Source organism: Coregonus clupeaformis, chromosome 35 (genome assembly GCF_020615455.1).
Source record: "Coregonus clupeaformis isolate EN_2021a chromosome 35, ASM2061545v1, whole genome shotgun sequence".
NCBI classification, from domain to species: Eukaryota; Metazoa; Chordata; class Actinopteri; order Salmoniformes; family Salmonidae; genus Coregonus; species Coregonus clupeaformis.
The window spans coordinates 36,751,828-36,775,420 of record NC_059226.1 but is presented as its reverse complement, the minus strand read 5'-3'; the positions used below and the strand labels follow the sequence as shown (position 1 = coordinate 36,775,420).

Genomic DNA, 23,593 nt, shown 5'->3' with positions numbered 1-23,593 from the left:
CTTAGACACCATTCCTACGTCCAAGGAAGGTTCACAGATCACAAAGAACCAGTATATTCCAGCATCTGGAGACACAAATCCCTATCTCCCTTTACCCCCTAAAACAGCTCTTCACATCAATCACAGCTTGCCAGGTGTCACAACCTACATTAGCCCAGTCAAGAATGCATTCTTTCTAAGTTAGTCATCCCATCAATCCAATTATTTAGAAAATAGAACCCAACAGTGTTAAAACAGGTTAGAGCGGTTATCGCCCTATGTCTGTGTCTTTCCCACATAACAAGTGAACTTCCACTGTTGTAAAGTTGGAACAGTCAGTAGCTAATGGATACTTTTGGATACATTGAAACAGAGCTTTATCCCGACAACCAAAGTGTTGCTTTGTGACTAGCCCAATGAACAGGCCTATCAGACCGATGGAATACCAATTGCACCAGTTATAAACAGGTAGTGTATGTGTATTTTAACATTTGAAAAATCGTTTGAAAAATCTGATCTAACAGTTAAATACGTCATGATTTACGTGTTCTAACAGGTCCACAGTGTTAACTAAAATCCGATTTGGATATATTTGGCTGTTTTCGCTGCGTAACATTTAGAAGTTTACCTTTTTCAAGATGAGAAAAAAATTCTGCTAAATGCTCATACTATAAGCTGGTATAGAAATCGGTGGTGGTAGTTAAAGCCATTTTTAAGTGTAATGCAGTTGATTGGTGATGATGAATATTGGGGTTGACATCCATACATATACTATGATAAAAAAATAAAAAATAAAAATGTCACAGTGTGCAATACATAGGCTAGATGTAGGCTGATTTTGATGGCCGGCAATCACTATATTCTGGATCTTTCCCAACCGGGTGAGTGTGGCGTTTTCATAATTTTACTCTAAAATGAGACCGACCGCCTTGATTCAGTCTTATGTAGCAACATTTGAAATTGTGTTTTTTTTTTTCTCCATTGGATAAAAGCAGAGACACAGAGCTAGAAAATGGGACATCATACACTGCATTTAAGGAACAATGGGAAAGTAATTCTGCTTTGAAAGTTGACAAACCTGTAGGCCCACTTCTGAGAAAAGAAGAATTGCAGACAATTACATTGATAGAAGATACAATCTCTTTTTTTTTTTTTTTTTTTTTTGGGGGAATGGATCAGCTTAATATTGCAGATAGATTGTATCTTCTATCAATGTAATTGTCTGCATCACTTCAAATCCCCCATGTTTTATTTTATTTTTTATATATATATTCCCCTTTATTACTTTTCAACCCCACCATCCTTTCCCTACTTGGAGTAAATTAGTGAACAACAACGCCCAGGCCTCTACTTCCGGTCTATACTTACTATCTACACCTTATGGACAGAGTTAATTTTACAATAATTCTATATATATATATATATATATATATATATATATTTATTTATTTTTTGCTCCTGAACTTCTTCTACTCTCAACCACTCCGATCATTTTCATGATGTCCATCCGGTTTGCTTCTAAATGCCATATCTTTCTAACTGTGCTCTTTCCCAAAAGCTCCCAACATACAACCTATATACTTATTATGGACACAGTAGGCTTACATTATTAGCTATCTTTGTTATTATTTGTTGTTATTTGTTATTAGTCCCATCCTTCAACTCTATTCAATACCTCCCATCTATCTCTTAACACCATCCATATAGGATTTCTATTTGCCATATATATTTCAACCGTACTGTGATGTTTTACAAAAGTTCTGAACCTTTCTATTCTCATTGCTTCTACAGATTGTGAATTAAAAATAAACATTTTTGCTAAAAGTATTATTATATTATTGATTGATTGACTATGACTTTTCAGATCACCCAGTAATGCTATCTGCAAGGTTAGTTCCAGGTAAATATTGCAATCCTTTAGCCATTCCTGGACCTGTGTCCAAAAACAAGCTACAAATGGACAGAACCAAAACAAATGATCTAATGATTCTATCTCTTCACAGCAAAATCTGCAGAGCTGGGAAGATTGTATCCCCCATATAAATAACATTCTATTGGTAGCAAGAATTTTATATAATAATTTAAATTGAAAGATTCTAATTTTTGAATCCGGTGTCGTTTTGCGTGTCAGTTCATAAACACTATGCCATGGGATCGGTACGTCAAAGATCTCTTCCCAACTATTTTGCAATCTATATGGGACGGCTGTCAATCCTTTGGTCCTTAAGTGAAACTGATATACTTTTTTATTTATCACAGTTTTCCTTAACAAATTATGTTCTTTAATGCAAGGCCGACAGACAAGTTCCTTACTTTCTCCCCCTTCAACTTTCCTCTTCCACTTTTGCGGTAAGGCTGCAATTATTTGGTTGTAATTTTGGGTAGAGCAGACATTTCCATATGTTTTTGTTAGCTGCATGTGCGACATAACTCCACCAGTCCTACCGATGATATCATTTACGAAGATTATACATTTTTTAAACATTCTGTCAAAAAATAAAGGTTTTTTGTCAATTAGTATATTTGAATTTAACCACAATATTTGTTGCATTATTTGTTCTGTCGTTTCTGGAGGATTAAATTGAAATTGCAACCAACTTTCTATGGCTTGTTTTAGAAATAGTGACATTTGGGAGATTATTTCCTTTTCAAATAACTGAAAGTGAGAGGTTGTAATCTGAATAAAGGGAAAAAGGCCTTTCTTGAACAGTGGGTGAGACAATCTTACAAATTTGCTTGAGAACCAGTTCGGATTTAAGTATAACTTTTGGATGACTGAAGATTTTAGTGATAGGTCTAATGCTTTAATATTTAATGATTTCTGTCCTCCGAATTCATATTCATTATATAAATATGCTCTTTTAATTTTGTCTGGCTTGCCGTTCCAAATAAATTTGAATATTTTTTTCTCATATAATTTAAAAACTGTTTGCTAGGCGTAGGCAAGACCATAAGCAAATAGGTAAACTGGGATAATACTAAAGAGTTAATCAGGGTGATTTTTCCACAAATTGACAGGTATTTTCCTTTCCATGGTAGTAAGATCTTATCTATTTTTGCTAACTTTCTATTAAAATTTATTGAAGTGAGATCATTTATTTCCTTTGGGATATGTATTCCGAGTATATCCACATCACCATCAGACCATTTTATTGGTAAACTACATGGTAATGTAAAAATTGTATTTTTTAGTGATCCAATACGTAATATAGTACATTTGTCATAATTTGGTTTTAATCCAGAGAGGTTAGAAAATGTATCTAGATCCTCTATGAGGCTGTGGAGGGATTCTAGTTGTGGATCTAAAAGAAAACATGAATCATCTGCGTACAATGACACCTTTGTTTTTAAGCCCTGTATTTCTAATCCTCTGATATTATTATTGGATCTGATTTTAATAGCTAACATCTCGATGGCCACAATAAATAGATATGCCGATAGTGGACAACCTTGTTTCACTCCTCTTGACAGTTTAAAACTTTCTGAGAAATAGCCATTATTTACTATTTTACACCTAGGGTTATTATACATGATTTTGACCCATTTTATAAGAGATTCTCCAAAATTGAAATGCTCCAGGCATTTATATATAAATCCCAGTCGAACTTTATCAAATGCCTTTTCGAAGTCTGCTATGAATAGCAGGCCTGGTTTCCCATATTTTCCATAGTGTTCTATTGTTTCCAATACTTGCCTTATATTATCTCCAATGTATCTTCCATGTAAAAAACCTGTCTGATTAGAATGAATAATATCCGACAATACCTTTTTAATTCTATGCGCTATACATTTTGCTAGGATTTTTGCATCACAACACTGAAGTGTAAGGGGCCTCCAATTTTGTAAATGGACTGGATCTTTATATTTTCCACTTGTATCCTGTTTCAGTAATAATGAGATCAGACCTTCTTCTTGAGTGTCAGATAATCTACCATTTACATAGGAGTAGTTAAAACATGCTAATAACGGTCCTCTTAGTATATCAAAAAAGGTTTGGTATACCTCGATTGGTATGCCATCCAACCCTGGAGTTTTCCCGGACTTAAAGTCTTTAATTGCATCCAGAAGTTCCTCCTCTGTAATTTCACCTTCACATGAGTCTTTCTGTGTGGCTGTTAATTTGACATTATCAATAGAAAAAAAATCTCTACAATTAGCTTCAGTTAGAGGAGATGGAGGCGACTGAAAAGAAAACATATGCTTAAAGTACTTTGTTTCTTCCTTCAAAATATCATTAGGTGAATTATGGGTGACTCCGTCAATTGTAACCAGTTTCATTAAGTTCTTTTTGGTAGCATTCCTATGTTGAAGATTAAAAAAGAATTTTGTGCATTTTTCCCCATATTCCATCCAGTTTGCTTTATTTTTATAATATATTACACTTGATCTTTCTTGAATAAGTTTTTCCATTTCTTTTTGTTTTTCCTCTAATTTATTCTGAGCCTCTATGTTACAGTTTTTATTGCCATCTATCTGTTCTGTTAGACTTTCTATTTCCTTTCTTAGTATAAACTCTTTTGACCTAAATTGCTTTTGTTTTCGAGATGAGTACTGAATTGCATGGCCTCTAAAGGCACATTTAAAGGTGTCCCATACAATAAGGGGATTCGCTGTACCTATGTTATGTTAGACAAAGAAACCTACGCTCTTCTTTGTCTAAACCCATTCATCATCGTTCACACCCTCTTAAGCTTTAGCCCCACCCATCTCTTTAAGGATTCACATGTGAGGTCATGTGCTAAACAGAGTGAGTAGTGTAGTAAAGATGAAGACTAAAAGTGGTCAAAGTAGTAGCCTAAAATAAGGAACAATTCCATGTAAACAGAAAGTGTCCAGATTAAAAAATATTTTATAAATATTAGATGACGCTTACCCAGACACACTTGTCTAAATTGATGGGGTCATGTTAAAGAAATGCTATAACCCCCAGCCACATCTCGCTAAGTGGATGGGTCCCTACAGAAGGTGTAAACGGTACAGCCAAATGGTTACATGCATAGTAGCAATATCAGAAATAGATAGTGTCAATGCCAGTAGAGAAATAATATACAGTAATAAATAATAATAATATATTAATAAATAATATACAGTATGTACAAGAACATTATCAATAACAATATCAGTGATACTGTTGACAGATGAGGTAGTTACATGCATACAATCAGGGGTAAAGTGGCTGAGCAGCAGGATAAACAAATAAATAGTAGCAGCAACGTGTGACATGTGTGTTAGGAGACAGTGATGTGAATAGAGGCACTGCAGATAGTGCTGATGACTGGGAACTCGCCCCCGGTGATGAACTGGTCCATCCAAACCACGCATGAACAAGGGAATCTATTGTACCAGTCAAAAGTTTGGACACACCTACTCATTCAAGGGTTTTTTCTTTATTTTCAAACTAAATTGTAGAATAATAGTGAAGACTATGAAATAACACATATGGAATCATGTAGTAATCAAAAAAATGTTAAACAAATCAAAATATATTTTATATTGGAGATTCTTCAAAGTAGCCACCCTTTGCCTTGATGACAGCTTTGCACACTCTTGGCATTCTCTCAACCAGCTTCACCTGGAATGCTTTTCCAACAGTCTTGAAGGAGTTCCCACATATGCTGAGCACTTGTTGGCTGCTTTTCCTTCACTCTGCCATTCGACTCATCCCAAACCATCTCAATTGGGTTGAGGTGGGGGTATTGTGGAGGCCAGGTCATCTGATGCAGCACTCCATCACTCTCCTTCTTGGTCAAATAGCCCTTACACAGCCTGGAGGTGTGTTGGGTCATTGTCCTGTTGAAAAACAAATCATAGTCCCACTAAATCCAAACCAGATGGGATGGCGTATTGCTTCATAATGCTGTGGTAGCAATGCTTGTTAAGTGTGCCTTGAATTCTAAATAAATCACTGACAGTGTAACCAGCAAAGCACCCCCACACCATAACACCTCCTCCATGCTTTACGGTGGGAAATACACCGTAAAATACACCCGCGTCTCACAAAGACATGGCAGTTGGAACCAGAAATCTCAAATTTGGACTCCAGACCAAAGGACAAATTTCCACCGTTCTAATGTCCATTGCTTGTGTTTCTTGGCCCAAGCAGGTCTCTTCTTATTATTGGTGTCCTTTAGTAGAGGTTTCTTTGCAGCAATTCGACCATGAAGGCCTGATTCACGCAGTCTCCTCTGAACAGTTGATGTTGAGATGTGTCTGTTACTTGAACTCTGTGAAGCATTTATTTGGGCTGCAATCTGAGGTGCAGTTAACTCTAATGAACTTATCCTCTGCTGCAGAGGTAAATCTGGGTCTTCCTTTCCTGTGGCGGTCCTCATGAAAGCCAGTTTCATCATAGCGCTTGATGGTTTTTGCGACTGCACTTGAAGAAACGTTCAAAGTTCTTGACATTTTCCGGATTGACTGACCTTCATGTCTTAAAGTAATGATGGAACGTCGTTTCTCTTTGCGTATTTGAGCTGTTCTTGCCATAATATGGACTTGGTATTTTACCAAATAGGGCTATCTTCTGTATACCACCCCTACCTTGTCACAGCACAACTGATTGGCTCAAACGCATTAATTGAAATGCATTCCAGGTGACTACCTCATGAAGCTGGTTGAGAGAACGCCAAGAGTGTGCAAAGTTGTCATCAAGGCATGGCTACTTTGAAGAATCTCAAATATAAAATATATTTTGATTTGTTTAACACTTTTTTGGTTACTACATGATTCCATATGTGTTATTTCATATTTTTGATGTCTTCACTATTATTCTACAATGTAGAAAATAGTAAAAAATTAAGAAAAACCCTTGAATGAGTAACTTTTGACTAGTAGTTGTGACGAGTACTGAGGATATGAAGAGGCAATGTAGAGGAGGAGATGTGACAGTAGTGTATATATGTCCTTAATCAGTATAAAGGAGGAAATGTTGCTTACTTGTTGAGCTAAATCAAAGCAGTAATGCATCCTGATGTCTTTGCTTGCTGGTTCAGTAGGGCCCTCCAGAGACAACTGCAGGTCTTGACAGGTGGTCTTGCAGTCAGCAACCATCTTCTGGTAGACAGACCGTTCACTCTGAACAAGCAGGAGATGCTTCTCTTGCTTCTTCAGCTTGGCTGATTTAACATCTTCTGGCAGATTGGCAGATCTGAAGACCTAATAGTTATTCCTATGGCACTGCCAGCACAGGTCTGTCCTGGGCTTAGTGCTTGAGATGTGGGGCAGCAATTTTCTCCACAGATTCCCGATGGAAGACAGCCCGACTACACGTACCTCTGGAAAATACACAAATAATGTGAGATCAATAAAAGTAGTGCCAATCATGTTGGAGGTAAATTAAAATAATCAAAAGACGTGCTGTTTATGCTTTACATACCAAGTGTTGTCATCGATTCCTTGTAGAGACGCCACACCGCTGCTTATGTCACATGAGATGGCAGCAGCTTTCCACCAAAGTGTTTGTGTCCTGGGTGGCGTCCTGGTAATACTATTGCATTATCCTCTGCGTAGTTGTTGATGAAGTTCACAACTCTCTGCAAGTCCTCGTGCTTCAGGTGTAACCTGTTCTTGCTTGGGCCGGCTCTCTTTCTGATGGGAGGCACAGGACCATTCTCCTTGTATGACTGGTGGAGGACAGTCGGGTGTGTTCTACTGATGCTGAAAGACAAATTCCAGTAAACAAATATTTTTGTCACGCCCTGACTCTGGGGACTCGTATTTGTTGAGTCAGGGTGTGTATTTTCTGTGTTGTGTTTTGCTATGTTGATTTTCTATGTTTAGATCTAGATCGTGTAGATCTATGTTGGCCTGGGTGGTTCCCAATCAGAGGCAGCTGTAGCTCGTTGTCTCTGATTGGGGACCATACTTTGGCAGCCTATTGGCACTAGTGGGTTGTGGGATCTTGTTCCGTGTTAAGGTATGTTGTGTTGTGCTGCCTTGGACGGCACGTATAGTTTGTTTACCAATAGGTGCCCTTCTTTGCGAGGCATTGGAAAACCTCCCTGGTCTACGTGGTTGGATCTGTGTTTGAAATTCACTGCTCAACTGAGGGATCTTATAGATAATTGTATGTGTGGGGTACAGAGACGAGGTAGTCATTTAAAAATCATGGTAAACACAATTATTGCACACAGAGTGAGTCCATGCAACTTATGTGACTTGTTAAGCACATTTTTACTCCTGAACTTATTTAGGCTTGCCATAACAAAGGGGTTGAATACTTATTGACTCAATACATTTAATTTTGTATTAATGTGTAAAGATTTCGAGAAACATCATTAAAGTTATTTAAAGAACCATTGCTAGGGTCATTTTAAGATGTCAGGCTTGAAAATCCGTTCAGTCGTTTTCGGACAGTGAGGTACTACCCAAACCAGATCAAACTAGACGCATCTGGTTTCAATTGGCCAAGTCACGTCATTTGATCTTCTACCGTGATCTAGTGGATGAACTGGGAATCAGACATGAGATCGGATTACATCAGTGAAAGGGTTACGACTTCAGCTTTCTCCTCATATGTACTGCATATCGTTCCTGTAAAACGATAAATGAAGGCATGGCAGACCCATGGCACGTTGCACATGGTGCTTTCAAGACAACTGGGGACTTGGAAAAAAACGAGGTCAAATCATGACATCAGTGATCTTCAGGTCGGACCTCTTGAAAGAGGCCAGAGTTCCAGACTTGGAATTCCGAGTTGGATGACCATTCAAAATGATTTTATCCCAGTCAGAGCTCATTTTCTTTGACTTCCCAGTTGTCGCGAAAGCACTGAAGTCGGAAGTGGGAGATTTCAGAGTTCCCAGTTGTTTTTGAAAGCCCTGCACTGTCATTTTGAATATTGAATAGCTCCCCGTGTGTTTATACTAGAGATTTACCGGTATGTGTGGTGGCTTCAGCTCAATCCCCTCTTTCCGCCGATGTGAAGTTTTGCGCCTATTCTAGAACATGGGGCTTGTGTAACTGATATTTTTTCTACACATGAGAGAGTAAAACCCGAACTGTGTGAGCTACAAACGAATGTCACCAATATCGAAAGGGGAGACTCTCATGAACATGACAGTTGTTTGGCTCTATGACATCTACAAGCCTCAGGCTGTAAAAATTGCAAAACGTGCATAGGGGGTCAAATGTGCCAAAAATAACGTGACCAAACATGGGTCGACATTTCCCCCCCCCCCCCTGAGTTTTCTTAGACTATGTCTCTTAGATATAAAAATCTAATCGAATACAACAGGTGTAGACCTTACAGTGAAATGCTTATTTACAAGCCCTTAACCAACAATGCAGTTTTTATAAAGAATACCCCAAAAAAATCACAAAAAATACAATATAAAATAATACGAAATAAAAGTAACATTTAATTAAAGAGCAGCAGTAAAAATAACAATAGTGAGGCTATATACAGGGGGTACCGGTACCGAGTCAATATGCGGGGGCACCGGTTAGTCGAGGTAATTGGGGTAATATGTACATGTAGGTAGAGTTATTGAAGTGACTATGCATAGATAATAAACAGAGAGAAGCAGCAGCGTAAAAGAGGGGCAATGCAAATAGTCTGGGTAGTCATTTGATTAGATGTTCAGGAGTCTTATGGCTTGGGGGTAGAAGCTGTTTAGAAGCCTCTTGGACCTAGACTTGGTGCTCCGGTACCTCTTGACATGTGGTAGCAGAGAGAACAGTCTATGACTAGGGCCTTCCTCTGACACCGCCTGGTATAGAGGTCCTGGATGGCAGGAAGCTTGGCCCCATTGATGTACTGGGCCTTACGCACTACCCTCTGTAGTGCCTTGCAGTCGGAGGCCAAGCAGTTGTCATACCAGGCAGTGAAGCAACCAGTCAGGATGCTCTCGATGGTGCAGCTGTAGAACCTTTTGAGGATCTGAGGACCCATGCCAAATCTTTTTAGTCTCCTGAGGGGGAATAGGCTTTGTCGTGCCCTCTTCACGACTGTCTTGGTGTGCTTGGACCATGATAGTTCGTTGGTGATGTGGACACCAAGGAACTTGAAGCTCTCAACCTGCTCCACTACAGCCCGTCGATGAGAATGGGGGCGTGCTCGGTCCTCTTCTTTTTCCTGTAGTCCACAATCATCTCCTTTGTCTTGATCATGTTGAGGGAGAGGTTGTTGTCCTGGCACCACATGCCAGGTCTCTGACCTCCTCCCTAAATGCTGTCTCGTCGTTGTCGGTGATCAGGCCTACCACTGTTGTGTCATCGGCAAACTTAATGATGGTGTTGGAGTCGTGCCTGGCCATGCAGTCAAGGGTGAACAGGGAGTACAGGAGGGGACTGAGCACGCACCCCTGAGGGAACCCGTGTTGAGGATCAGCTTTGCTGATGTGTTGTTACCTACCCTTACCACCTGGGGGCGGCCCGTCAGGAAGTCCAGGATCCATTTGCAGAGGGAGGTGTTTAGTCCCAGGGTCCTTAGCTTAGTGATGAGGAACACTATTTTTTACATTTTAGTCATTTAGCAGACGCTCTTATCCAGAGCGACTTACAGTTAGCGCATACATTATTTTATCGAACCCACAACCCTGGCGTTGCAAACGCCATGCTCTACCAACTGAGCTACATCCCCTGTGTTGAACAATGAGCTGTAGTCAATGAATAGCATTCTCACATAGGTGTTCCTTTTGTCCAGGTGTGAAAGGGCAGTGTGGAGTGCAATAGAGATTGCATCATCTGTGGATCTGTTTGGGCGGTATGCAAATTGGAGTGGGTCTAGGGTTTCTGGGATAATGGCGTTTATGAGAGCCATGACCAGCCTTTCAAAGCACTTCATGGCTACAGACGTGAGTGCTACGGGTCGATAGTCATTTATGCAGGTTACCTTAGTGTTCTTCGGCATAGGGACTATGGTGGTCTGCTTGAAACATGTTGGTATTACAGACTCAAACAGGGAGAGGTTGAAAATATCAGTGAAGACACGTCCTGGTAATCCGTCTGGCCCTGCGGTCTTGTGAATGTTGACCTGTTTAAAGGTCTTACTCACATCGGCTACGGAGAGCGTGATTACACAGTCGTCCGGAACAGCTGATGCTCTCATGCATGTGATCGAGATGTGGTTGTCCCACTGGCTATCCTAAGTTGAATGCACCAATTTGTAAGTCGCTCTGGATAAGAGCGTCTGCTAAATGACTTAAATGTAAATGTAATGTTTCAGTGTTACTTGCTTCGACGCTCACGGCTGTGCTTCCCTTTGTAGTCTGTAATAGTTCGCAAGCCCTGCCACAGCCGACGAGCATCGGAGCCGGTGTAGTACGATTCAATCGTAGTCCTGTATTGACGCTTCGCCTGTTTGATGGTTCGTCGGAGGCCATAGCGGGATTTCTTATAAGCTTCCGGGTTAGAGTCCCGCTCCTTGAAAGCGGAGGCTCTACCCTTTAGCTCAGTGTGGATGTTGCCTGTAATCCATGGCTTCTGGTTGGGGTATGTACGTACAGTCACTGTGGGGACAACGTCATCGATGCACTTATTGATGAACCCAGTGACTGATGTGGTAAACTCCTCAATGCCATCTGAAGAATCCCGGAACATATTCCAGTCTGTGCTAGCAAAACAGTCCTGTAGCTTAGCATCTGCTTCATCTAACCACTTTTCTATTGACGAGTCATTGGTGCTTCCTGCTTTCGTTTTTGCTTGTAAGCAGGAATCAGGAGGATAGAATTATGGTCAGATTTGCCAAATGGAGGGCGAGGGAGAGATTTGTATGGGTCTCTGTGTGTGGAGCAAAGGTGGTCTGGAGTTTTTTTTCCCTCTGGTTGCACATTTAACATGCTAGTAGAAATGAGGTTATACTGATTTAAGTTTCCCTGTATTAAAGTCCCCGGCCACCAGGAGTGCCGCCTCTTGATGAGCGTTTTCCTGTTTGCTTATGGCCGTATACAGTTAATTGAGTGCGGTCTTAGTGCCAGCATCGGTTTGTGGTGGTAAATAGACAGCTACGAAGACAATGGATGAAAACTCTCTTGGTAGATAGTGTGGTCTACAGCTTATCATGAGATACTCTTCCTCAGGCGAGCAAAACCTTGAGATTTCCTTTGCATAGACCGCCACCCCTTGTCTTACCAGAGGCTGCTGTTCTATCCTGCCGATACAGTGTATAACCCGCCAGCTGTATGTTATCCATGTCGTCGTTCAGCCACAACTCGGTGAAACATAAGATATTACAGTTTTTAATGTCCCGTTGGTAGGATATTCGTGCCTGTAATTCGTCCACTTTATTATCAAGTGATTGTAAATTGGACAATAGTATTGATGGCAAAAGCAGATTAGCCACTCGTCACCGGCTCCTTACCAGGAACCCCGATCTCCTTCTGCAATATCTCCTTTTCTTTCTACTGCGAATGACGGGGATGAGGGCCCTGTCGGGTGTCTGGAGCAAATCCCTCTCGTCCGACTCATTAAATAAAAATTATTTGTCCAGTTCAAGGTGAGTAATCGCTGTTCTGATGTCCAGAAGCTCTTTTCGGTCATAAGAGACGGTAGCAGCAACATTATGTACAAAATAAGTTACAAACAATGCGAAAAAACACACAAAATAGCACGGTTGGTTAAGAGTCCATAAAACGGCCGCCATCTTCCGGACAGACACTTATGATTTATTTTTTGACTGTCTGTTTTGCCATTTATGAATGTGTTATTCAATGCGCTTCTATGGGCTATAGCAGTAAAGGCCAAATTCAATGTTTCATCAAATAATTGTTTTATTTTAAAAAATGTACCTACAGGGATCCTAAAATTCAAAATCAAATGGCTAAATGATCAATTTTATGACCATCTTAATACAAATCCATATGTTAGCTTAGTAGATATTGCGATCTAAAGGCTCAGACCTACAGGGGTTAAAAAGGCTTTTACACATGTTTAGAGCACCACCATTAGATAAAAGATATGACAATTATTTATTTATATATTTTTTATATCCTTTTGGAATGGTAATTGGTAACACGTATTTTATTTCAAACCTAGACTTTCAAACCTCTTATTCCCCAACATGGGGACAATTTGGGAACCAAATCCAAAAATACAGTAAACTCGTATTTTTTTTAATAGCTTTTCTTTACCGGCTGTTGCTCTGTCATGGTCACGTTGTTGTACCAGAATCCCACGGTTCTTACCTTTTTTAACAGGTCTAAGTATGTGTTTGAAATCAAAATGTATCTAATGGTAGTTTACAATATGTGTAAATGCCACCAGAGGACATCAGAGTTTTAAATGGTTTGTCCTGTTGTCTACTGGGGTATATCTAAATGTTTTACTAAATATTAAGTGGAAAATAGTAGTAATGTAAGTCATAGCAAATAATAATAGTACATTTGTTTCTCACAATAGTGCAGATGTTAGCCCTTGGTCTGGGGGTATAGATTATGATGCTACATGCTCTGTTGTTTAACAGTCTCCACGGACCTACAATGACCCCATCTATTAAAGAGCGGCTCCTGGCCATTCTGGAGGATCTTGGCTCTGAGGAGCTGAATAAGTTTAAGTGGCATCTAACTATAGATAACCTGCTGGATGGCTTCCTTCACATTCCAAAGTGCCAGCTGGAGAAATCTGACAGACAGGACACAGTGGATCAGATGGTGCAGAAATACAGGGAAAATGGGGCTGTGATGATCACACTGGAGGTCCTGAAGAGGATGAGCCGTAACGATCTCGCTGAGAAGCTAAAAAGAGACTGTCCAACAGGTAACTCAGAATTCATAGGTGCTTGTGTCTCTAAGGTTTTGAGCAAATAAATATATATTATACTGTATTGTTGAAATAAGAAATTCTATATGCATTCTAAAATAAGTTATATACAGTTTGTTATTGGCTAACCCTGTAAAACTACCCCTTTTCTTTTTGCATTAATTTCATGTGCTTAGATTTTTCCAATAACCAGATATAATGTAAAAGAAACTAAAAATATATTTGTTTATTGTGTATTGTTGAGCATCTAGAGAACAGCATATGCTTGCCTACTTGCTAACTATTCTATAACCATTGTCAGGTCCTTCGGATGAAGTTGTTGAGAAGTACCAACAAGAACTCAAACTGAAACTAAAAGAGAAGTTTCAGCATGTATTCAACGGGGTGGCAAAGCAGGGCGATAAGCAACTTCTCAATGAGATCTACACAGAGCTCTACATCACAGAGGGAGGAAGTGGAGGGGTCAATAATGAACATGAGGTGAGACAGATTGAGATGACATCCAAGAATCCAGCAAGACCAGAGGCTAAAATCATCTGCAATGACATCTTAAAACAATCATCTGGAAAAGACAAACCTATCAGAACTGTGCTGACAAAGGGAGTCGCTGGCATTGGAAAAACAGTTGCTGTGCAGAAGTTCATTCTGGATTGGGCTGAAGGGAAAGCCAATCAGGATATCCAATTCATAATTTCACTCCCTTTTCGGGAGCTGAATTTGCTGAGGGGGAAAAAGTACAGTTTAGTGGAACTTCTACATAAATGTGTCAGAGAGACTAGAGTGATTGAGAGGGACTTTTTGAATCACATTTTAACAAAATTGCAAAAACCAAGAAACTACAATGAGAGCGAGTACAAAGTTTTGTTTGTCCTTGATGGTCTGGATGAGTGCCGACTGACACTCGACTACGACAACTGTCAGAGCTGGTGTGATGTCACAGAGCCAACCTCCGTGGACGTGCTGCTGACAAACCTCATCAATGGGAATCTAGCTGATAACCTCCAGAGCTAGTGACCAGGGACAGAGGTACGAGGGTTCAATGAGCCACAGAAGGAGGAGTACTTCAGGAACAGATACAGGGATGAGGACCTGGCCAACAGAATCATCTCACACATAAAGACATCAAGGAGCCTCCACATCATGTGTCACATACCAGTCTTCTGTTGGATCTTAGCTTCAGTTCTGGAGCATGTGTTGAGTACAGATAAGAATGAGGAGATGCCCAAGACTCTGACTCAATTATTTATTGGGTTACTGGTATTTCAGATCAAACAGAATAATGAGAAATATCACAAGAAAGGTGAGCGAGATCCACACTTGTATAAAGAGAGCTTCATGGCACTGGGGAAACTTGCTTTTAACCAGCTAGAAAATGGCAACCTCATTTTCTATGAGGCAGACCTGAAAAAGTGTGGTATTGATGTCATTGAAGCTTCAGTGAACTCAGGACTGTGCACACAGATCTTTAGGGAGGACTATGGGCCGTTCCAGGACAAGGTGTACTGCTTCGTGCATCTGAGCGTTCAGGAGTTTCTGGCTGCGTTATACGTTTTCCTCTCCTTCAACAACAGCAATGAAAACCCAATGACCAAAGACCAATTCTTCATCAGAAATATTAAAATGAAGTTCACGTTGAACCCTGCTGTCACCTTCCACCAGAATGCAGTGGATAAAGCCTTACAGAGTGAGAATGGACACCTGGACCTGTTCCTCCGTTTCCTTCTGGGCCTCTCACTGGAGTCCAATCAGAAGCACTTACAAGGTCTACTGACAAAGACAAGAAGCACCAGAAGCAGCTCACTGTGCCATGAGGAAACAATCAAGTACATCAAGAAGAAGATCAGGAACACTCCCTCTCCAGAGAGGTGCATCAATCTGTTCCACTGCCTGAATGAACTGAATGACCATTCTCTAGTGGAGGAGATCCAAAGATACCTGCATTCAGGAAATCTGTCCAAAACCAAACTGTCACCTGCACAGTGGTCAGCTCTGGTCTTTGTGTTGCTGACTTCAGAAGAGGAGCTGGATGTGTTTGACCTGAAGAAATACTCCAGATCAGAGGAAGGTCTTCTGAGGCTGCTGCCAGTGGTCAAAGCCTCCACAACTGCTCTGTAAATACATGTTTTAAAAATATATATATATATACAGTACCAGTCAAAAGTTTGGACACACCTACTCATTCAAGGGTTTTTCTTTATTTTTACTATTTTTTACATTGTAGAATAATAATGAAGACATCAAAACTATGAAATAACACATATGGAATCATGTAGTAACCAAAAAGTGTTAAACAAATGAAAATATATTTCAGATGTTTTCATCTAAATGTTTTTGCTTTGCCCACTCTTGGCATTCTCTCAACCAGCTTCACTTGGAATGCTTTTCCAACAGTCTCGAAGGAGTTCCCACATATGCTGAGCACTTGTTGGCTGCTTTTCCTTCACTCTGCGGTCCGACTCATCCCAATCCATCTTAATTGGGTTGAGGTCGGGTGATTGTGGAGGCCAGGTCATCTGATGCAGCACTCCATCACTCTCCTTCTTGGTCAAATAGCCCTTACACAGCCTGGAGGTGTGTTGGGTCATTGTCCTGTTGAAAAACAAATGATAGTCCCACTAAGCGCAAACCAGATGTGATGGCGAATCGCTGCAGAATGCTGTGGTAGCCATGCTGATTAAGTGTGCCTTGAATTCTAAATAAATCACTGACAGTGTCACCAGCAAAGCACCATCACACCTCCTCCTCCATGCTTCACCGTGGAAACTACACATGCAGAGATAATCCGTTCACCTACTCTGCGTCTTACAAAGACATGGTGGTTGGAACCAAAAATCCAAAATTTGGACTCATCAGACCAAAGGACAGATTTCCACCAGTCTAATGTCCATTGCTCGTGTTTCTTGGCCCAAGCAAGTCTCTTCTTATTATTGGTGTCCCTTAGTAGTGGTTTCTTTACAGCATTTCGACCATGAAGGCCTTATTCACGCAGTCTCCTCTGAACAGTTGATGTTGAGATGTGTCCGTTACTTGAACTCTGTGAAGCATTTATTTGGGTTGCAATTTCTGAGGCTGGTAACTCCAATGAACTTTCCTCTGCAGCAGAGAAAACTCTGGGTCTTCATTAGATCCAGTTTCATCATTGCGCTTGATGGTTTTTGCGACTGCACTTGAAGAAACGTTGAAAGTTCTTGAAATGTTCCGTATTGACTGACCTTCATGTCTTAAAGTAGTAATGAACTGTCGTTTCTCTTTGCTTATTTGAGCTGTTCTTGCCATAATATGGACTTGGTCTTTTACCAAATACGTCTATCTTCTGTATACCACCCCTACTTTGTCACAACACACCTGATTGGCTCAAACGCATTAAGAAGGAAATAAATCCCACAAATTAACTTTTAAGAAGGCACACCTGTTAATTGAAATGCATTCCAAGTGACTACCTCATGAAGCTGGTTGAGAGAATGCCAAGAGCGTGCATAGCTGTCATCAAGGCAAAGGGTGGCTACTTTGAAGAATCTCAAATATAAAATATATTTCGATTTGTTTAACACTTTTTTGGTTACTACATGATTCCGTATGTGTTATTTCATAGTTTTGATGTCTTCACTATTATTCTATTAAATAGTAAAAATAAAGAAAAAACCCTTGAATGAGTAGGTGTGTCCAAACTTTTGACTGGTACTGTATATATCATCAGTTAGAATCCACATGAGCATATTACATATTCATTGTTGATTCTCAAATGTTCTGTACATGTACATAGTACACACAGTTGTCTAAATTCATGTTCATTGTGTTTTACTTTTCAAAGGCTTAATGGGTGTAACCTCACTGTGAAATGCTGTGAAGCCTTGGCCTCAGCTTTCAACTCAACCTCAAACCTAAGAGAGCTGGACTTAAGTGACAACAACCTGCAGGATTCAGGAGTGGAGCTGCTCTGTGCTGTACTGGAGAATCCACACTGCAAACTGCAGACACTGAGGTCAGTAGTCTGTATTAGTTCACTAAAGGGGATAGTTCATTATGTGATCTACAAGTATTTATAGAGGACAATATCAGACTAATGAGTTTGGTCTCAGCTGAATTTAAATGTCATAGTTACCTAACTGCAAATTAATGTTTGGAAGAGGAAGAAATACACAATCTTTTGATATCGTTTATTTTTATTTTCAAGATGCTTTACTTATTGAAGTCAAATGTTTTTAGTTATAGAATTATGTGATTGTAATATTATTGTTATCAGGTCATTTTTTACATGCAAACGTCACCTGCCATTTCCCTTTTCACCACTAGAGGGTGTAAATATGTGATTTACTCTGCAGGTTGTCACGCTGTCTGGTCACAAAGAAAGGCTGTGCTTCTCTGGCCTCAGCTCTGAGGTCAAACCCCTCCTACCTGAGAGAGCTGGACCTGAGCTACAATATCCCAGGAGAGTCCGGAGCGAAGCAGCTCTCTGTTGGACTGGAGGATCCACACTAGAGATTGGAGAAACTCAAGTATGTGGTGAGGGTTTGTGGAGTTTGTGTCAATGCATGTGTGACATGGACAATTTTGGTTCAGGTTTCCTGGGTTAGTTCTAACCATTTAATCAGGGGCGCAACTTTCACTGGGGACTGGGGGGACATGTCCCAGCCACATTCTGAAATGGCATTTTGTGCCCCCCGATTTATAATTGGAATGTGATACAAAATGAGGCAACGGTGTATACAAAACGGTATACAAAACGGTGTGCTTTAGGACCTTGTGGACGCCTCCGAGTGGTCGGGTAGGCTCTTTGGAGTGTTTATCCAACTGGGAGCAAAACAAATTTTTTTGCCCCCCACTTCTAAAACCAAAGTTGCTCCCTTGCATTTAATATCCAACAAACAATATTTGAACTGATATCAGTGTGTGTATGTGTGTGTTTTACTGAATCACTGTTCTGCTTCTCTTACAGTGTGGACCACTGTGGAGAGTACTGGCAGCTGAAAAAATGTAATGTTGACTGCTGTGAAGAAATGTGAAATGTGTTATTAGTGATGAAACAGGAAATAGCTTAACCTCACTAAGAGTCTTTGTCAAGTTACTCAACTGGTCAAATTAAATATAAGCTACCATTTTAAGGAAGTAGAATCAGACACTATTCCCACTGGGCACTGGGCACAGACATCAGTTCAACGTCTTGTTTGATTTATATTTGGTTGAGCTACTAACCTGATTTCAAACTGAATTCAACAAAAAATGTCACCCTGTCATTGGATTTAGGTTCAAAGTTAGGTGAAAAAATACAAACTTCCCTTATGTCGATGACTTTTTGCAAATCCTGTGACACTCTGGCTCCATGGACTTTGATTATTGAGCCAGGGTTGTTCATTTTCATTTGGGTGTATTTCTAGGTTGGGTTTTCTAGTTGTTCAGTTCTATGTTTGGGTGTTTGGTCTTGATTAGTCATATGACTCCCAATCGGAGGTAACGAGTGTCAGCTGTCGGCTCGTTATCTCTGATTGGGAGCCATATTTAAACTGTGTGTTTTCACCTTGTGTTTGTGGGTTTTTGTTCCGTGTTCAGTCTTTGTACTGTTGGACTTCACGTTTCGTCGTTGTTTATTGTTTTTCGTGGTGCACTTTATAAATAAAGTCATGTTCACTTCAAACGCTGCGCTTTGGTCTACTCCCTTTGAAGACGGTCGTGACAGAAAAACCCACCATAAAAGGACCAAGCAGCGTGTCAAGCGGCAACAGGATCCACCTACACAGGATTTATATCCACCCATAAAGGATTCATGGACATGGGAGGAGATTCTGGATGGTAAGGGGCCTTGGGCACAACCGGGAGAATATCGCCGTCCTCGTGAAGAGCTGGAGGCAGCTAAAGCCGAGAGGCGGCGAGTATGAGGAGGCAGCACGGAGGCAAGGCTGGAAGCCCGAGAGTACTACCCAAGAATTTCTTGGGGAGGAAGCGCCGGGTAAGGAGAGAACGCTGGTGGATGTCCTCCTCGGCTGGGGACATATTACGCAGGAGGAGGCCGTCCGGTACCGGAGGGCGATGAAGGGGGAGAACCTGGCAGGAGAGGAGCAACGGCATCAGCAGGGCCATCGTCGGAAGGACGAGAGGCAACCCCCAAAAAAATTTGGGGGGGGGCACATGGCTTGGGCGCCTGGGCAGCAGGAGGCTGCCACAGGGAGATGTGGAGAGAAGGCTATCGGATTACGGGAGCCATTGGCGAGTAGAGGGAGGGAAGTTGTTGTGGCACGGCGTGAGAGACTGAGGTGTGTTACCAGTCCGGTCCGGCCCGTTCCTGATCCCCAGTTAAGGCCAGTGGTGTGTGTTCCCGGTACGGACCGGCCTGTTCCTACTCCACGCACCAGGTCCACGATGTGCGTCACCAGCCCAGCCCGGCCTGTTCCTGCTCCACGCACGAATCCTACGGGGTGCGTCACCAGTCCAGCCCGGCCTGTTCCTGCTCCACGCACGAAGCCTACGGGGTGCGTCGCCAGCCCAGCCCGGCCTGTTGCTGCTTCCCGCACTAGCCCTGAGATGTGTGTCCTCAGCCCGGTACCTCCAGTTCCGGCACCACGCATCAGGCCTACAGTGCGTCTCAGCCGGCCAGAGTCTGCCGTCTGCCCAACGGCGCCTGAACTGCCCGTCTGCCCAACGGCGCCTGAACTGCCCGTCTGCCCAACGGCGCTTGAACTGCCCGTCTGCCCTATGGTGCCTGAACTGCCCGTCTGCCAAGCGTTGCATAAGCCGCCCGTCTGTACTGAGCCTGCAAAGCCGCCCGTCTGCCATGAGCCTTCAGAGCCGTCCGCCAGACCGGAGCCGCTAGAGCCTTCCGCCAGACAGGAGCCGCTAGAGCCTTTCACCAGACAGGAGCAGCCAGAGCCTTCCGCCAGACAGGAGCAGCCAGAGCCGTCCGCCAGACAGGATCAGCCAGAGCCTTCCGCCAGCCATGAGCAGCCAGATCCGTCAGCCAGCCATGAGCAGCCAGATCCGTCAGCCAGCCATGAGCAGCCAGATCCGTCAGCCAGCCATGAGCAGCCAGATCCGTCAGCCAGCCATGAGCAGCCAGATCCGTCAGCCAGCCATGAGCAGCCAGGTCCGTCAGCCAGCCATGAGCAGCCAGATCCGTCAGCCAGCCATGAGCAGCCAGATCCGTCAGCCAGCCATGAGCAGCCAGATCCGTCAGCCAGCCATGAGCAGCCAGATCCGTCAGCCAGCCATTTGCCGTCCAGCCAGGATCCGCCAGAGCCGTCCAGCCAGGATCTGCCAGAGCCGTCCAGCCAGGATCTGCCAGAGCCGTCCAGCCAGGATCCGCCAGAGCCGTCCAGCCAGGATCCGCCAGAGCCGTCCAGCCCGGATCCGCCAGCCAGCCAGGATCCGCCAGAGCCAGCCAGCCAGGATCCGCCATTCAGTCCGGAGCTGCCCCTCAGTCCGGTGCTGCCCCTTAGTCAGGTACTGTCCCTTAGCCCGGTGCTGCCCCTTAGTCCGGTGCTGCCCCTTAGCCCGGTGCTGCCCCTTATCCCGGTGCTGCCCCTTATCCCGGTGCTGCCCCTTAGTCCGGTGCTGCCCCTTATCCTGGTGCTGCCCCTTATCCTGGTGCTGGCCCTTAGTCCGGTGCTGCCCCTTAGTCCGGTGCTGCCCCTTAGTCCGGTGCTGCCCCTTAGTCCGGTTCTGCCCCTTAGTCCGGTGCTGCCTCTTAGTCCGGTGCTGCCCCTTAATCCAGTGGGGTTAAATGGGAGGGTGGTCATTTGGAGGAGGCTACGTAAGCGGGTAGTGACTATGGTGGGGTGGGGACCACGACCAGTGCCAGAGCCGCCACCATGGACAGACGCCCACCCAGACCCTCCCCTAGACTGTATGCTGGTGCGCCCGGAGTTCGCACCTTTAGGGGGGGGTACTGTGACACTCTGGCTCCATGGACTTTGATTATTGAGCCAGGGTTGTTCATTTTCATTTGGGTGTATTTCTAGGTTGGGTTTTCTAGTTGTTCAGTTCTATGTTTGGGTGTTTGGTCTTGATTAGTCATATGACTCCCAATCGGAGGTAACGAGTGTCAGCTGTCGGCTCGTTATCTCTGATTGGGAGCCATATTTAAACTGTGTGTTTTCACCTTGTGTTTGTGGGTTTTTGTTCCGTGTTCAGTCTTTGTACTGTTGGACTTCACGTTTCGTCGTTGTTTATTGTTTTTCGTGGTGCACTTTATAAATAAAGTCATGTTCACTTCAAACGCTGCGCTTTGGTCTACTCCCTTTGAAGACGGTCGTGACAAATCCAAACTGTTTTCCACATTGATTCAATGTCATCACAGACATTTGTTTTTTTTATGACATGGAAACAATGTTGATTCAACCAGTTTTTGCCCAGTGGAATGTACTGTATAAGCTTGAATACAAAGGTCATATAAAGTTTAGAATTTAGATTAAAAGACGATAAATGAAACACAAAAAAACATATTATTTGCAAGTATTCTCTTTATTTTTTTTTTTTTTGGGTAGATCAGCTTTAATATTGCAGATCGATTGTAACTTCCATCAATGTAATTGTCTGCATCACTTCCAATCCCCCATATGTTTTTTCTTCTCGCATATATATATATATATATATATATATATATATATATATACATACACATATACATACATATATACAAATATATATATATATATACATACATACATACATACATACATACATACAGTGGGGGAAAAAAGTATTTAGTCAGCCACCAATTGTGCAAGTTCTCCCACTTAAAAAGATGAGAGAGGCCTGTAATTTTCATCTTAAAGAAGAAGTTACACGTCTGTGAGAGCCAGAAATCTTGCTTGTTTGTAGGTGACCAAATACTTATTTTCCACCATAATTTGCAAATAAATTCATAAAAAATCCTACAATGTGATTTTCTGGATTTTTTTGTCTGTCATAGTTGACGTGTACCTATGATGAAAATTACAGGCCTCTCTCATCTTTTTAAGTGGGAGAACTTGCACAATTGGTGGCTGACTAAATACTTTTTCCCCCCACTGTATTCTCTCTTTTCTATTTAACTGAAACACTAAAAAACATTATTTACAAGTATTCTCTCTTTTCTTTTTAACTGAAACACTAAAAAACATTATTTACAAGTATTCTCTCTTTTCTTTTTAACTGAAACACTAAAAAACATTATTTACAAGTATTCTCTCTTTTCTTTTTAACTGAAACACTAAAACACATTATTTACAAGTATTCTCTCTTTTCTTTTCTTTTTAACTGCTTTTTATTGTGTCAGTACAGTACATATTCAATATACTCAATATTTCATCAATATTTAATTATTTAATTCCATCCAGTGCAGTCTGATGATGATTTTTCAGTAGACTATAGTTACATCTCTTCACACTCAGTAGACTATAAGATAAACATAGTTAATCACAACATGAAACACAGAGCCAGGGTTAAACATGGGTACATCTCTGTTGCTAGGCAAGAACTTAATTGGTTCCTCTCACTGGGTTACGTGTGTGTGAAATAGAGCTGTTTGTTCTCTTGTTATCTGACCTGTCTTCGGGTCAAATTCCTCGCTCCTCCCTAATCCACGGCTGTCCTACCTTATCAGTGACTGAAACCAGACTGTTGCCCATTGCCTCTATCCTTAGGCATATTCCTGGAACGGAGCCAGGGTTGAACAGAGTTCAAACTAAACATGGTTAATCACAGCATGACTGGCATTGGGATTGAATGGGACAGAGGGGGGAGCTTGAATATGATTGAGAAATTGATTATGGACCTGCCATGTTTTAAGCCATGTTAAGTATCGATTGATAGGTTTGGGAATTAATTAGGGGGTCAGAACGGAGCCAGGAAAGGGCACTGTTATTTTTACGTGACAGGGCTGTTATTTTTGCATGACAGGGCTTGGTCCCACCATTATTGTTTCCAGACACTGAATATAGAGGGG

At 42.0% G+C, this 23,593-nt stretch overlaps 1 protein-coding gene and 1 long non-coding RNA gene across 3 annotated transcripts; both read left to right on the top strand.

Moving 5' to 3' along the window:
* Nucleotides 1–331: 331 nt before the first annotated feature.
* LOC121550207 (NACHT, LRR and PYD domains-containing protein 3-like) lies at nt 332–14,688 on the top strand. Its single transcript, XM_045210718.1, has 3 exons — nt 332–447; nt 13,382–13,674; nt 13,979–14,688. Exons 2-3 carry the CDS (start codon nt 13,398–13,400, stop codon nt 14,686–14,688), a joined length of 987 nt encoding a protein of 328 aa, XP_045066653.1. The 5' UTR covers nt 332–447; nt 13,382–13,397.
* Nucleotides 14,689–15,764: 1,076 nt separating this feature from the next.
* LOC121551919 lies at nt 15,765–19,163 on the top strand. Of its 2 annotated transcripts, XR_006657818.1 has the most exons (4): nt 15,765–15,788; nt 17,489–17,659; nt 18,000–18,173; nt 18,614–19,163. It is a non-coding gene; the product is annotated as an uncharacterized LOC121551919 (long non-coding RNA). The 2 variants fall into 2 exon arrangements; XR_005997116.2 differs by lacking the exon at nt 15,765–15,788 and having other exon boundaries at nt 17,450–17,659.
* The last annotated feature ends 4,430 nt before the right edge of the window (nt 19,164–23,593 follow it).